The sequence below is a fragment of the Puma concolor genome, chromosome A2 (assembly GCF_028749965.1).
Source record: "Puma concolor isolate L17-30 chromosome A2, mPumCon1.1.hap2, whole genome shotgun sequence".
Classification (NCBI taxonomy): domain Eukaryota; kingdom Metazoa; phylum Chordata; class Mammalia; order Carnivora; family Felidae; genus Puma; species Puma concolor.
Genome location: NC_141668.1, coordinates 163,463,153 through 163,476,803, shown reverse-complemented (window position 1 = coordinate 163,476,803; position 13,651 = coordinate 163,463,153). Strand labels below are relative to the sequence as shown.

The 13,651-nt window shown below is 53.8% G+C and overlaps 2 protein-coding genes across 4 annotated transcripts; one reads left to right on the top strand and one right to left on the bottom strand.

The window, feature by feature from the left end:
- Positions 1–4,861: 4,861 nt before the first annotated feature.
- Positions 4,862–6,785, top strand: SWSAP1 (SWIM-type zinc finger 7 associated protein 1). Of its 2 annotated transcripts, XM_025916514.2 has the most exons (3): positions 4,862–5,134; positions 5,465–5,524; positions 5,866–6,785. In XM_025916514.2, exons 1-3 carry the CDS (start codon positions 4,886–4,888, stop codon positions 6,367–6,369), a joined length of 813 nt encoding a protein of 270 aa, XP_025772299.1. In that variant the 5' UTR covers positions 4,862–4,885; the 3' UTR covers positions 6,370–6,785. The 2 variants fall into 2 exon arrangements, with proteins under 2 accessions (XP_025772299.1, XP_086555167.1); XM_086699041.1 differs by lacking the exon at positions 5,465–5,524 and having other exon boundaries at positions 4,868–5,134.
- A 1,303-nt stretch (positions 6,786–8,088) lies between these two features.
- On the bottom strand, positions 8,089–13,651 carry EPOR (erythropoietin receptor). 2 transcript variants are annotated; one of them, XM_086699031.1, is made up of 9 exons: positions 13,437–13,559; positions 13,014–13,179; positions 12,428–12,563; positions 11,851–11,919; positions 11,616–11,773; positions 10,956–11,109; positions 10,785–10,872; positions 8,981–9,068; positions 8,089–8,887 (listed from the first exon to the last, which is right to left on the bottom strand). In XM_086699031.1, exons 2-9 carry the CDS (start codon positions 13,014–13,016, stop codon positions 8,279–8,281), a joined length of 1,305 nt encoding a protein of 434 aa, XP_086555157.1. In that variant the 5' UTR covers positions 13,017–13,179; positions 13,437–13,559; the 3' UTR covers positions 8,089–8,278. The 2 variants fall into 2 exon arrangements, with proteins under 2 accessions (XP_086555157.1, XP_086555156.1); XM_086699030.1 differs by lacking the exon at positions 13,014–13,179 and having other exon boundaries at positions 11,851–12,029; positions 13,437–13,651.

Genomic DNA, 13,651 nt, shown 5'->3' with positions numbered 1-13,651 from the left:
GGAAGACTTTAATTGTGGGTCTGTAGGTGAGGTTGGGCGAGGGTTTATTGTCACAGCGTATCTGAGAGGGATGTGGAAAAAGCAGTGTGGGGCCATTGAGCCAGCGGCTTGGGTTTAAATCCTGGCTCAGCATTTCCTGGTCGCGTGACTTCAAGAAAGTTAATTAACCTCTCCGTTCTCTTGTTTCTTCATCTGTCAAACGCAGACAGTGCCACATGTAAGGCACACAAACACATGGTGAGCAGCCTCACACGACCGCCTCCTCCAGGCAGTTGGCCTGTTTTTTACTATGGTCAGGTGCAGAGGACCTGGGGAATAGGGTGAGGGCACTAGGACCCCCATGCCAAAACCTGGATTCATGGATGAGAGCAAGGGTTCTGACTGTGAGGTTGTGCTGAGACCCAACCCTTGAGGACCCAGTGGAAACCAGGAGGGTAGGAGGGGCATGGAGGTACAGACCTCCCCACAACCCACTGCAGGTCTGAGGGGCTTCAGACAGGCCATTCGGGCCATGGAGTTATCCCGGAGCCAGGAAAGGGTTATCTGCTTCCCTTCCCCCCTTATTTCATTCATTCATTCATTCATTCATTCACTCACTCATTCACTCATTCATTCAACAAACACTATGGATCAGGTACTGTGTGCCAGGTTCTGTGTAGTTAGGCACAGAGGTTGTAGCAGTGAACAGAAGAGACACAAATTTCTGCCATCAGGAAGCTAATATTCTAATATGTGAGAGACAGACAACAAGATAAATACACTAGACACAGAGTCACAACTCCGAATTTCAAAAATGTCTGAAAACCAAACTTCTTTCATAGCTCATTTGGCAAAGCCTGACCTTTACTGACATACAGTTATTATAGCTTTTATTTACTGAACTTTATGTGAATATTCTTTTTTAAATAAAGTTTATTTATTTATTTTTAATAGAGAGGGAGAGAGAGAATCCCAAGCAGGCTCCATGCTATCAGTGCAGAGCCCGATGTGGGGCTTGAACCCATGGACTGTGAGATCATGATCTGAGCCAAAATCGAGAACTGGAGGCTTAATCATTTGAGTCACCCAGGTGCCTTTTGATTTGAATATTCTCATGTTTCATTGCAGATAAAGGAAATTGTTTGATTTTGAGATGTTATCCCAGGCCCCACTAGGATGTTATGCAATACATAGTATTTATACCATAGTACCTTTCAAAAAAGATCTGAAGAATTCTGAATTCCAAATTCTAGGATCAAGGATTTAGGTCAGGGTTTGGGATCTCTGATACATTAGATATTGACAAGCGATAGGAGAAAATTCAAGCTAGAGAGGACAATGGACACCTTTGGGATGGGAACAGAGCTTGCAATTTAAAGAGGCATAAAGGGGAGCCTGAGTGGCTGAGTTGGATAAGCATCTGACTCTTGATCTCAGCTCAGGTCTTGATCTCAGGGTCATGAGTTCAGGTCCCATGTTGGTCTCTGCACTGAGCATGAAGACTAGTTAAAAAATAAATAAAATATAGATAGGTAGGTAGATATAAAGAGTTCAGGCCCTGAGCTGGGCTCTATGCTGGGCGTGAAGCCTGCTTATAAACAAACAAAAGCATGAAGAGGGAGGGAGAGAGCCATGTAAATAGGCAGGGGGGAAGGAACGTTTGAGGCAGAGGGAACAGCAAGCACCAAAGCTCTGAGGTGGAAACCAACCCCCTGTGTTCAGGGACCAGTGAGGAGACCTGTGCAGCTGGAGCTGAACGAGGCAGGGGGCAGATAGGAGAGGAGGTGGGGTAGGCGGCAGGGCTGATTGTGGGCCATGGGGAATTATATGGGGGCATGAGAGGGCTTAAGGCAGAGGAGAGAGAGAATCACGGAGCCCTCTTCTTCACCGAACAGAGCTTCTATTTCCAGGGATCCCACCCCTGAGACCTTGGTTCCTTCTGTTACACAGCTACCTCCACACGGGCCAGGAAAGAAGCAAAACTTCAGCACAGCGGACAGCGTTCCAGCCAACCCAGCTAGCGCTGTCCGTGGTTCTGAAACCAAGTGCTGGCTAAGAAAGGGTAAAGTGAAGGCCGCCGGACACAAAGAAGTGTTTGGGCCTGCTAGAGGGGGTGGAGACGGCCGACCTTACCTTGTCCACACCCCATCCCAGGATGGATAATTTTAGGTAGAAAACCCAGACCAAGGTATATGTACTTACTCAAAAGATTTGTTGACATGCCCTGTACGCTTCACAGAATCTCAAACTCAACTCAACCAAAACTGAATTCTGGTTTATCATGCAAGTCAGACCACAACCTACCTCTGCTCAAAACCTCTCATGGCTGGTTCCCATGCATCCTGGTAAAAGTCAAAGTGCTCCCAGTGTCTCAGGGCCTTTGCACTTGCAGGTGCCTCCACTTGGAATGCTCTCCCTCCGTGCTCTACATGGTTTACTCTCTCAGCTCCTTCAAGCCTCTTCTCAAACGTCACCTTCTCATTGAGACCTGCCCCCTCCACCACCCTCTTTAAAATGGCAAGAAACAAACAACTGGTCCTTTCAGCTTTCCCCCCCCCCCCCCCCCCGGGCAAAATTTTTTGCATACACTTATCATCCACTCATAGACTACTTAAACTCCTCTTTATGCTTAGTGGCCATTATCTTCCCCCTCACTAGGGTGTCAGGTCCACGAGGACAGAGACTTCTTTGTCTTTTTACTGCTGAAGCCCCAGGGCCTAAAACAGGGTCCGACACACAGTAGGTCCTCAATAAAATTTTGTTAAATGAATTATTTAATCACGTGACGCTGAAAAACAAGGGAGAAACACAGACTGACTGAGATATCTACTCCCCAGTCTCCTCACCCTTTGGTCCTCCCTCCCAGGACCTTCTCTGTGGTAAAAGTCCTTCCATCGGGATATGAAGACAGGCTTCTGAGAAAAGAAAGAAGTACTGTGTGTACAAGAAACATGCCAAACCTCTGCATCTCTGCCAACGTACTCAGTCTACACTTATGAGCACCTGCTGTGTGCTGAGTACTGTTCTAGGAGCTGGGGGCCCAGCAGTGAACAAAAGAAAGAACCTCCCTGGTGGAGCTGACATTCTAGTGAGGAGACAGGCAAGAAGAACAAGACATTGGAAATGATAAGTTATTTGAAAACAAAGACGGTGAAGCCGTTAAAAAGTGTAGGGCGTGCAATGTTACACAGGTGATCAGGGAAAGCCTCTGTAACGAGGTGATATTTGACCATGACCTGAATGGTGTGGGAAAATGAGCCACAGGGATATTTGGGAGCTGAGTTCCCTCAGCAAGGGAATAGTGAGTGCAATGGGGCTGTGTTGGACATGCTCTTGTGTACGTAACTGCACGACGACGTGATATACGTGTCACTACTGGGTGTTTGTGCATTTGGAGTGTTGCGAAGTGAGGTGAATCATGGTTGTGCATCTGCTGCGGGGGGATTGAGGTGATGCCTCTGACAAGGAATGCAACACGGTGGTGTGTGTGTGTGTGTGTGTGTGTGTGTGTGTGTGTGTAAAGAGCTGCAGTCACATTAGCTAAGGAAATGTGTCTGGGTGTGTGCGTGTGCGTGTGTAATAGCAATGGTATGGTTGTATCAGAGTGTGTTCTTGTGTGTGTGCAAGGGAAGGAGTGTGGGGACATAAGAGTGAGAGAAAGTGTGTATGGGATGTTTTGTGTTAGGATAGGGCTGTGAGCATGTGGGTGATGGGGCTTTTGAAAGTGGAATATAGGCAGAGATGCGTGTGGGTGTGCGCGCGCACACGTGTGTAAGGGGGGGTGTGTGAGGTGCCCAGCTGTGTGGGTGGATGTATTGCGGGATGTGGCGGATCTGTTTTCTGGCCCCAGAGGGAGAGAGAAAGCCCAGGAAATATCAGTTCCACCCCGCCCCTGTGTCTCCTGGCAACAGCACCACTTTGAAGTTACCAGGAGAGAGTTGCCAGGGCAACAGGGGTGAGTGGCAGCTCTGGGGCGAGGTCTGGGTGAGGAGACCCAGCCAACCCTCACTTAACCACTCACCGTGTTTCTCCTCTCCCAGTTTCTCAAAAATCCTATCTTCCTTTCTTCACTCATTCATTTAACAAGCATATATTGAAAATCTGCAACCATCTAGTCACTGTTCTGGGCGCTGGAGACACCTAAGTGAACAAGACAAACAAGGTCCCCTGCCTTGGCTGTCCCTTAGTCTCCCACCCCCTGTCTTTTTGTCTCTCCTGGTGCTTCTTTGATCTATGGTCATGCCCACCCCACTTATTCCAAGCAAAACCCAAGGAGCCCCCAGGCCAATAAGGAAACCGGTTGAGATTCCTCTTCTCACAGACCCTCAGAGACGGCTGCTGATGTTTTGCACGTGAATGTTCCTGAGCCTGCAAGCCTCCAACACAGCTTGTGCAGATACTAAGGTGCAGAGGGAGAAACAAGCATACAAGTGCCTCCCTCCCTCACTTCCTCAGTTGTCATTGGGTGACATCAGCAGAAACACACACAGACAACATTCCCATCACAATAGTCCTCTGAGATATCACGAGCTCCATTTTATAGGTGAGCAGACTGAGGCTAGGAGACTTTAAGAAATGTGTCAGTGATTCGGGCCTGCTTCCTCCAACTCTCAACCCTCGTATGTGTCTAATTAGCTGATTAATTCACAATAGTAATATTCGCGTTGCTTCCTTCAGCGGACTCGCACAAGGGAAGGGCAATCTCTCCTTCAAGCGCCTCTATACCTCCTCCCTCAGACTGTTATTTGCCCCTTCACCAGGGGAGGAGCCAGTAAAGGCCGATCTAACTTTGATGGCAGATCCATGGACCAATGGAGACGCTAAGTGCATTGTAACCAATGAGACCTCGGCTTGGGCGGGATTAAGGGCAGGAAAGGGCCGCTGACTGGACAGGAGTATCTTACGAATGGCGGAGACGCTGAGGCGGGTGCTAAACCTAGGCACCTCAGCAAGGTCCGGGGAGGAGGATACAGCTGAGGCTGGACCGCCTTTGCTGCTGCTCGGCGGCCCAGGGTCTGGAAAGACAGCGCTGCTATTTGCGGCAGCCCTGGAAGCGGCAGGAGAGGGCCGAGGCCCCGTCCTCTTTCTGACTCGAAGGCCTCTTCAAAGCCTGCCCCGCGGGACTGGCGCAGCCCTCGATCCCCTGCGGCTACAGGTAACCGAGGGGCGGGACCGGAGGCGGGCTAGTTAGTACTGGGCGAATTGAGGATTGAGTGACAGGTAGACAGACCAATGGAGGAGAAGAAGGAAGAGCGAGCCTTAGCGGCCATTGTGGGGCGGAGTCATGAATGCGCGGGGCGGAATAATAGGGGCGGGACCATAGGAAGCTTTGTTAAGATTGGGAAACCGTTTGGTGAGGGGGCGGAGTTAGCGAAGAAAGGCGGTGCCCAACGGGTGGGGTTAGTGGGGGGGGGGGGTGTGAGTAAGGGGTGGGGCTAAACCTGAGTCCAGTTTGAACGCCAGCTTTTCCTTTGGAGCCCATCAGGAGGTCCGACTAAGAACGCTATGGGCAGGTTTTCCGTGGAAAGATTGCCTTAGATACTTGGTAAGAAAAACATACCTTGTTCCTAGCTAACACTGGGCAGTGATAAATGCGGGATAAAAAACGGGGGTGGGCGCAGAGCATGTGACTCTTGAGCATGTTGAGTTCCAGCCCCACATTTGGCATAGATGACTTAAAAATAAAATCTTGTTATTAAAGAAAAGGGTGGTGAGTGGGTACGAATTGAAGAGCATGCGGCCATTCTGAACTGCTTCACTCGGAACCAGCTGTCTGGGGTCTGAGAGCCTAGTGCAGGGAAGTATATACAAGGAAGCAGGGCAGCTCTAGCTTGGAGCCTGCCTTCCTGAGCTGAATCTGGCCGTTTCCTTTTTTCCAACCTCTAGAAGATCCGCTTCCAGTACCCACCCTCAACCCATGAACTCCTTCAGCTTCTGTGCTCTGCCCATGAGGCCCGCGGTCCAGCCCCCTCCCTGCTGCTACTGGATGGCCTTGAGGAGTACCTAGTGGAAGACCAGGGACCCCAGGACGCCGCCTACCTGGCTGCGCTGCTTCTGGACACAGCTGCCCACTTCAGCCACCAGACTGGGCCTGGCCAGGGCTGTGGGCTCATTGTGGCCCTACAGACCCAAGAGGAGGGAGTCAGTGGGGATGCCCTGCAGGTGTCACTGCTCCAGCGGTATTTCCCTGCCCAGTGCTGGCTGCAGGCAGAGACACCAGGCCCAGGACAGCACCGCCTCCGAGCCTGCCTGGATCCAGGTGGGCTGGGGCCTAGGAGAGAGTGGTGCGTGGCTTTCCGACCAAATGGAGAGATGACAATCACCCCGTGGCCTACCCAGGCTGGTAACCTCAGCTTAGACAAAGGTTCAAGCTCTGGAGGCCAGCCTTGATCTTTGGTGTGTGACAACCTCTCTATGCCTCAGTTTCCCATGCCTGGAATACTTACTTCAGGGACACATGCAGATTCAAAGACCTAAAGAATATAAAATGTTTTTTCTCATTTAAAAGTAGCATTATCAGGGAACCTGGGTGGCTCAGTTGGTTAAATGTTGGACTCTTGATTTTGGCTCAGGTCATGATCTCATGGTTCGTGGGATCGAGCCCCACGTCGAGCTCTGCACTGACATCATGGAGCCTACTTGGGATTCTCTCTCTCTCTCGGCCCTTCCCCCACTCCCTCTCTCTCAAAATAAATAAATAAACTTAAAAAAAATAAAAATAGCATTATCATGAACCTGTTATGCCCAATTAACATTGTTGAATTTTGCTGTTTTGAACTTTATAAAAAGTTTCATGATAAATGTAATCTTCTGAGACTTCCTTCTTCTCCCACTCAACATTATCATTTAAGATTAGGCCAGTTTTGGGGTGCCTGGGTGGCTCAGTTGGTTAAGTGGCCGACTTCGGCTCAGGCCATGATCTCGCGGTCCATGAGTTTGAGCCCTGCATCGGGCTCTGTGCTGACAGCTTGGAGCCTGCTTCAAATTCTGTGTCTCCCTCTCTCTCTGCCCCTTCCTTATTCGCACTTTGTCTTTCAAAAATGAATAAATGTTAAAAATTTTTAAAAAGATTAGGCCACTTTTTAGTTCACTGCTTTCTCCCTACTTCACATGGTTCCATGGGTGACCATATCCCAATTTATTCATCAAAGGACATATCTGCTGCTACGAACATTTTTTTTTTTTTTTAATTTTTTTTTTCAAAGTTTATTTATTTTTTTGGGACAGAGAGAGACAGAGCATGAACGGGGGAGGGGCAGAGAGAGAGGGAGACACAGAATCGGAAACAGGCTCCAGGCTCTGAGCCATCAGCCCAGAGCCTGACGCGGGGCTCGAACTCACGGACCGCGAGATCGTGACCTGGCTGAAGTCGGACGCTCAACCGACTGCGCCACCCAGGCGCCCCAACTACGAACATTCTTGCACACATGTCCTGGCTCACGCGTGTGAGAGTTTTTAGGGTATTTAGCTAGGGGTGGCTTTGGTAGAGCTTCTAGAAGGCCTGCATATGCCCATCTTTCCTAGGTCATGTCTAACTTAGTGATATCATTATTATTCGTGGCAGAAACTAGCCAGAGGCTCAGGCAACAGCTTTCCTTCCCCAGGAGCACAGCCAAACTGCATTTCCGCCCCCCCCCCCCCCCCCCCCCCCCCCCCCCCGCAAAACGGTCCATGGATCAAGCTGGGGTCCTGGGACTGTTTCTAATCCCTAAAATGGCCCCCAGCATCTTCTGTTTTCTCTTTGCTGCTTGGTTAGCAAGATGCCGGGGGTCCATCTACAGACCAGCAGGGTCTGGGCTTCTGACTCATCCTAGAAATGGCTGCCTGCCTGCTTGCATTGAAATCTGAGAGAGAAACCATTTAATGTGTAAAGCCAGTCATATTTAGGAGGGTTTTTGTTTTGTTTTGTTATGGCAGCTAGTATAACATGTACTGAGTCCTTCATTCTATTAGGATTATTATTCATCTCGCCAGGTCCAGAATTTCAGACTGAGCCCGAGGCCTTTTCCCGTTGCCTATGGTCTGGGCCCAGGGAAAGATGGGGCCTACAAGGATCTTTGTAGAAGTCATGAAAGGGGGGAAAAAATTACAGACGCACACAAACACACATACACTCATACAACTCTATACATTTTAAAATACTCCAAGGTTGTACTGAGCAGGACGGATTGGGCAGAAAGCCGAGGTTAGCAATGCCCCTGGTCCTGAGGGAGCCCTCACCAACCCTGCTCAATAAGTCTAGGGCCTGGGCTAGCACTTGAGGTCACGCTGGGTCCCCAAGCATCTGAGGGCTGGAGTCCTAGGAGCAGGCCACATAGCTGGGGGGTGAAGGCTCAGTGGCTGGGATGAGGCTGTTCTCATAAGGGTTCAAGTAGGGGCCAGTGGATGAGTCCCCCTGGGCTTCCTGGGAGCCCCCTGAGCTGTAGTCCGTTGAGATGCCAGAGTCAGACACCATGAGGTACAGGTACTTTATGTGGGGTGGGGTGGGGGGCAGCTCAGGGGGCAGCGCTCTTGGGCGCAAGAGCTGGGAGCTGGGATCCAGGATCGTGTACTCAAAGCTGGCACCCAAGGCCCCCTCTGGCCCAGGCTTCAGGGACAAGGCAGATGAGCAGGAGGAGGCTTCTGAGCCTTTATCCATGGCTACCATGTCCAAACTGCCATCAGGCCGCGGGAGATCCTCGCTGGGTGGGTTCCGGGGCAGCAACCACTTGTCCAGCACCAGGTAGGTGTCTTGGGTATGTTCACTGCCCAGCGGCTCCAGCAGGGGCCCCTCCTCTGCCCCCGGCTCCGCTGCCTGGGTAGCCCCCCAGCAACGCTCAGAGAGGACTTCCAGCGGGGAGGGTGGGTCCTCTGCAAAGGGAGTGCAGGGGCTCCACCAAAGACAGCCCTCATTCTGGTACAGCCACAGCTGGGGAAACAGCACCAGCCTGCTCAGAGACCTACAGCTCAGCCACAGGAGCAGGGAAACCCCAGGCCCCGAGGGGACAACCAGGCCACCTACCTGGAAGTTACCCTTGTGGGTGGTGAAGAGGCCCTCAAACTCACTCTCGGGGCTTGGGATACCAGGCCAGATCTTCTGCTTCAGAGTCCTGGTGAAGCCAACAAGAAACAATTACATGGGTATGTGTCACTGAATGCTCACCAATACCCCCCTAAGAAGCAGCCACAGGGGCACAGATAGTCCTAGTCCCTCATAATCACAAGGCAGAGGAGTGCATAGGGGCTGAGGAACAGAGGCTCTGGCTGAAGCATCTGCAAGGCCCTACAGATGGGTGACTGGAACAGGGTTTTGAAGGATGCATAGGAGTTCCACATACACTGCCTGGTGCTCTCCCTTAACCAGGCTTGTCTGGAGGTTCATTATGTTACTTCCCTTCTCACTCTTTTCCATAATTCCCCGAATGTACTCAGAATAAAATTCGGGGGCACCTGGGTGGCTCCGTCGGTTGGTTGAACATCCGACTCCTGATTTTGGCCCAGGTCATGATCTCACGGTTTGTGAGTTCGAGCCCTGCATTGGGCTCTGCACTGACTGCAGAGCCTGCTTGGGATTCTCTCTCTCTCTTTCTCTCTCTCTCCCTTTCTCTCTGTCCCTCTTCATCTTATGTATGCTTTCTCTCTCTCCCTCTCAAAATAAATAAAGTTAAAAAATTAAAAAAAAAAAAAAAAAAGAATAACAATCTCTTCTCCACAGCCCTGCAGACAACCTTGCATGTTCTGACCCCTGTGACCTCCCTCACCTCATCATTCACCACTTCCTCATAATATATTCTGCTCTAGCCAGAGATACCCTCTTGGCAGCTGCTTCAGTGCTCCCAAGCTCATTCCCACCTCGGGGCCTTTGCACTTGCTGTTCCTTTTCAATTGTCTCGCGGCTGCCTTTGTCCAACCGTCAGGTTTCCATTCTGATATCATCTTCCAGAGGCCTTCCCTGACCATTCTGTCACGGCCCCACACCCCATTTGTTTCTGTGATAGCACTTACCACAATAGATAATCAAATATCTGTTGGTGGGGTGCCTGGGTGGCTCAGTCGGTTGAGCAGCCAACTCTTGATTTTGGCTCTGGTCATGATCTCATTGTTTGTGGGATCAAGCCCTGCGTCGGGCTCTACACTGACAGCATGGAGCCTGCTTGGGATTCTCTCTCTTTCCTCTCTGCTCCCGTATATGTTGGTACCCTTGTTTGCTATTCGACTCAGCTTTGAGATCCACAAGGTCAGAGAGATGTTTGTTTTCCACTTTCTCCCCAGTGCCTAGCACAGAGTTGGCACTCAGTATGTATTTTCCAACCAAATAAATAAACAAGGCCCTTAAAGACAACAGAATACTGCTTGGCAGACAAGGCAGGAAAGGCATTGCAGGCAGAAGGAACAGCATGTGCCAAGGCTTGGGGGTATGAAACCACATAGTATGAGCTACGAATAACAAAAACCTCAGGATGGCTGGTCCTACCATAAATAATCTAAGGAGCTTGATAACAGAGGCAGGAGGCACTCAGGATGTTAAATCTTTCCATGCGGCCCATCTGGGGATTTTACAAAAGTTGATGAAATTGGGAAAAGGAACAAGCAAAGGAATTCAAAAAGGAGCAACCGCTGAGGTTCAAGGAAAACCAGGTGAATGTTCCCAAGAATTTTAACTAAGATTCTGGATATGGTCTGGCTTGCATCCCAGCCCTGCCACGGACTCCTCACTGTGTGTCCCTGGGCAAAGTGCCTTTCCGTCTCTGAGCCTAGCTTTCCACAGCAAAAGGAGAACGTAAGTGCGTTGGAGTCTGGGCTAGGTGCCCGAATGGGGCGCTCACCGGCGGTGGGAAAGCAGGGCGAGCACGGCCAGCAGCAGCAGGATGAGCACGAGGATGAGTGAGAGCGTCAGGATGAGAGGGTCCAAGTCTACAAAGCAGGGAGGAAGTCAGGATAGTAGGATTACCCCATGCTCCTCCCCAGGCCCTCCTAGCATCTAGCTGGGGCCTCACCACTAGCTGTCAGCAGCGACGCAGGCTCGGACCAGGCGCTCCAGAAGCCACCGAAGCTCGGCTCAGCCATACGCGCGCGAACCATAAAAGTGTAGCGCGTTCGGCCGCGAAGGTTGCTCAGTGCGCACTCAGTGCGGCCATCCAGGATCTCCACCTGGGGGCGGGGCCTGGGTGAGAGGCGTGGTCAATAGGGGCGGGGCGAGCAGAGAAAAGCTTGTGGGGGCGGCACTGAGCCAATCAGAGAAAGGAAGGACAGCTTCGCAACACTGCGGTGAGGGGGAAGGGCAATGAAAGCAAGAGGCGGGTTCCAGGAAGGCTCGGGCCAATCAGGACGGAGGTCCAGGGAGGAGGGGGCGGTCTCGGGCTATTTAGGGGCGTGGTTAGGGAGCCAAGGGTCGGGATGTTGAAGGGGTGTAGTATTTGGGACAAGGGGGTAAGTGGGCTTTGGGCTTGGGTCCAGGTGGACTGGGAGGCACTGGGAAGGAAGACATGTCAGTGGGAGTTGATGTGTTTTGGGCAAAGAGATGACGGGCGTCAGAGGTGGGCCTGGAGGGCGAGGCCAGGAGGCGGGGCCATGCTGGCCATCGGGGCGGGATTTAGAAGGGGAGGCGGGGCTGTCCACCACACAGCCTTTTGGACTGGCGGTCGGGGCGGCCTCACCTTCTGAGCGCCCCCTGCGACGTTGCCTGAGGAGATGTTCACTTCGTAGCGGATCAGACTTGCGACGGGGGCTCCAGGAGGCGGGAGCCAACGCAGTACCACGTGGCCGCCCTCGTCGGCCCGCCGCGCCAGCAGCCCCGCGGGGGGGTCCAGGAGCACTGCGAGAGGGGTTGATCAGGTGGGCGGTGACCGAGACTCCCTCACCCGACAATTTCCCCATTCCCTGCGCACGTACCCACTTCGTTGATGTGGATGATACGGTGATAGCGTGGAGCGCCCGAGGATACGGCTGTGACGCGCAGCTCTAAGGGCACAAAGCTCGACGCGTCGGCCGTAGGCAGCGAGCACCAGAAACGCACAGCGCCGCGAGCCGTGGGCGCCTGGTGCAGGCTGCATGGCTTCCACGGTTCGCCCCTGTGCGCCAAGGGGCCAGAGAGGGAAGGGAGCAAGTTGGGGGTGGGGGGTGCGAGAGAGTTTGCATTGCCTGGAGCTGGGGCCCGGTTTGGACACTACCACCAGGGGGCGTCCGGCCCCCGACTACGCGACGCCTTCGTCCTATTTGGAGGGGTGCTGTCCCTGCCCAAATGTTTGCGATCGCTCCGCAACAGAGATCGCGAGACTGTTCCGGCCCCAGCCACTAGGGGGCGCGTCGGCACTGACCCCGGGGCTTCCCACCAGTGACCGCCAGTGGCCTCGCGTCCCACCAGTGTCCTCCCGCTCCCGACGCCAGCAGATGTCCCAAAGTGTGAGCCCTTCCCCACCCGCCCCCTCCTCAGAGGGTGGGGGCGCTCCACCTGCCCCGTCGCACTCACTCGAGCTGGTAGAAGAAGCTGTAGTTGTCGGGGCCGACCCCGGCGCTTGCCGCCTCCTCCCAGAAGCACACCAGGTCCTCCAACCGTTCGGTGAAGCACAGAAGCTCTTCGGGACCGCGGACAGCCAGCAGGGCCGCTGCGGGGGGAGGGGGACACGGGGAGGGGGTCGGGAGAGCCCAGTCCTCGGGCCACAGCAGCCTCCCCCTCCCTCCCGCCGCCTGTGCGAACCGATAAGCAAAAAGCCCCGCCTCGCTCGCTAGCCCAAGCGGGGGCCCTCGAAGGGTCCGCGGAGGTGGTGCCCCCCGCCCCGAACTCCGAAACGCTGGTGGCTTGCCTTACTGTTCCCACACACGCCCCCGCCCACCCCACAACCCGCTGGACCGCGCGCGGCTTGGAGGGCCGCGGTCCCGCGCTGCCCGCCCCGCCCCGGCCCAGGACAGGCGAACCACTGGACGTGTGCGGAGAAGGCGGGGCCCCCTATCGGCCCCGGCAGGCTGCCGGCAGCCCGATAGCGCCAACCGTGAACCCCTCCCTCGCCTCTTCCCTCGACCCGGCAAGCCGAGGCTTCTGGCGCCCGCATACAAACCATGTTTACAGTCGCCTGAGGCCCGGCCCCTCGGCCTCGACGCGGGCTTTGTCCTCCCTCCCCCGGTGGAGGGTCGGCCAGATCCCCTCTCCTGGGGACTCTAGATTTCGAGGCCTAGACCCAGCACCAACCCTGCCCCGTTAGGATTTATTATGTCCCAGGCTCCCTGAAAAGATAAAACGGGAAACTTATGCCCCCCACACCCCCACACACCCCCCACCCCCGCCCACAACACAGTCTGGAGTCTTAGACCCCAGCATGCTACGCCAGGTGCCACTCTAAGGAGGTTCAGCCCCCAGCCCCCAGATCCTAGACTGTAGGGTCAGAACCCGGCGTGACTCCCAGGACCCAGGCTGGAAGTTCAGGCCTCGGCATTGCCCTCCAGGAACCATTGCGGGGGTCTACACACAGATCCATCCTTACCTTTACTTTCGAACTTGGGGTCCAGGGGGTTGGGTGGGGGAGCCCAGGCGGCCCCAGCGAGCAAGAGACAGAGAGAGCCGACTCCAGGCCAGAGGGGCGCCCAGAGGTGATCCATGATGCAACCCCCGCCACGGGGGGCGCAGGGCCCCTGCTCCCCTTCCGCCCCTGGCACAATCCACAGCTGGGTCAGCAGCTGACCAGGCCCTTCCCGGCCA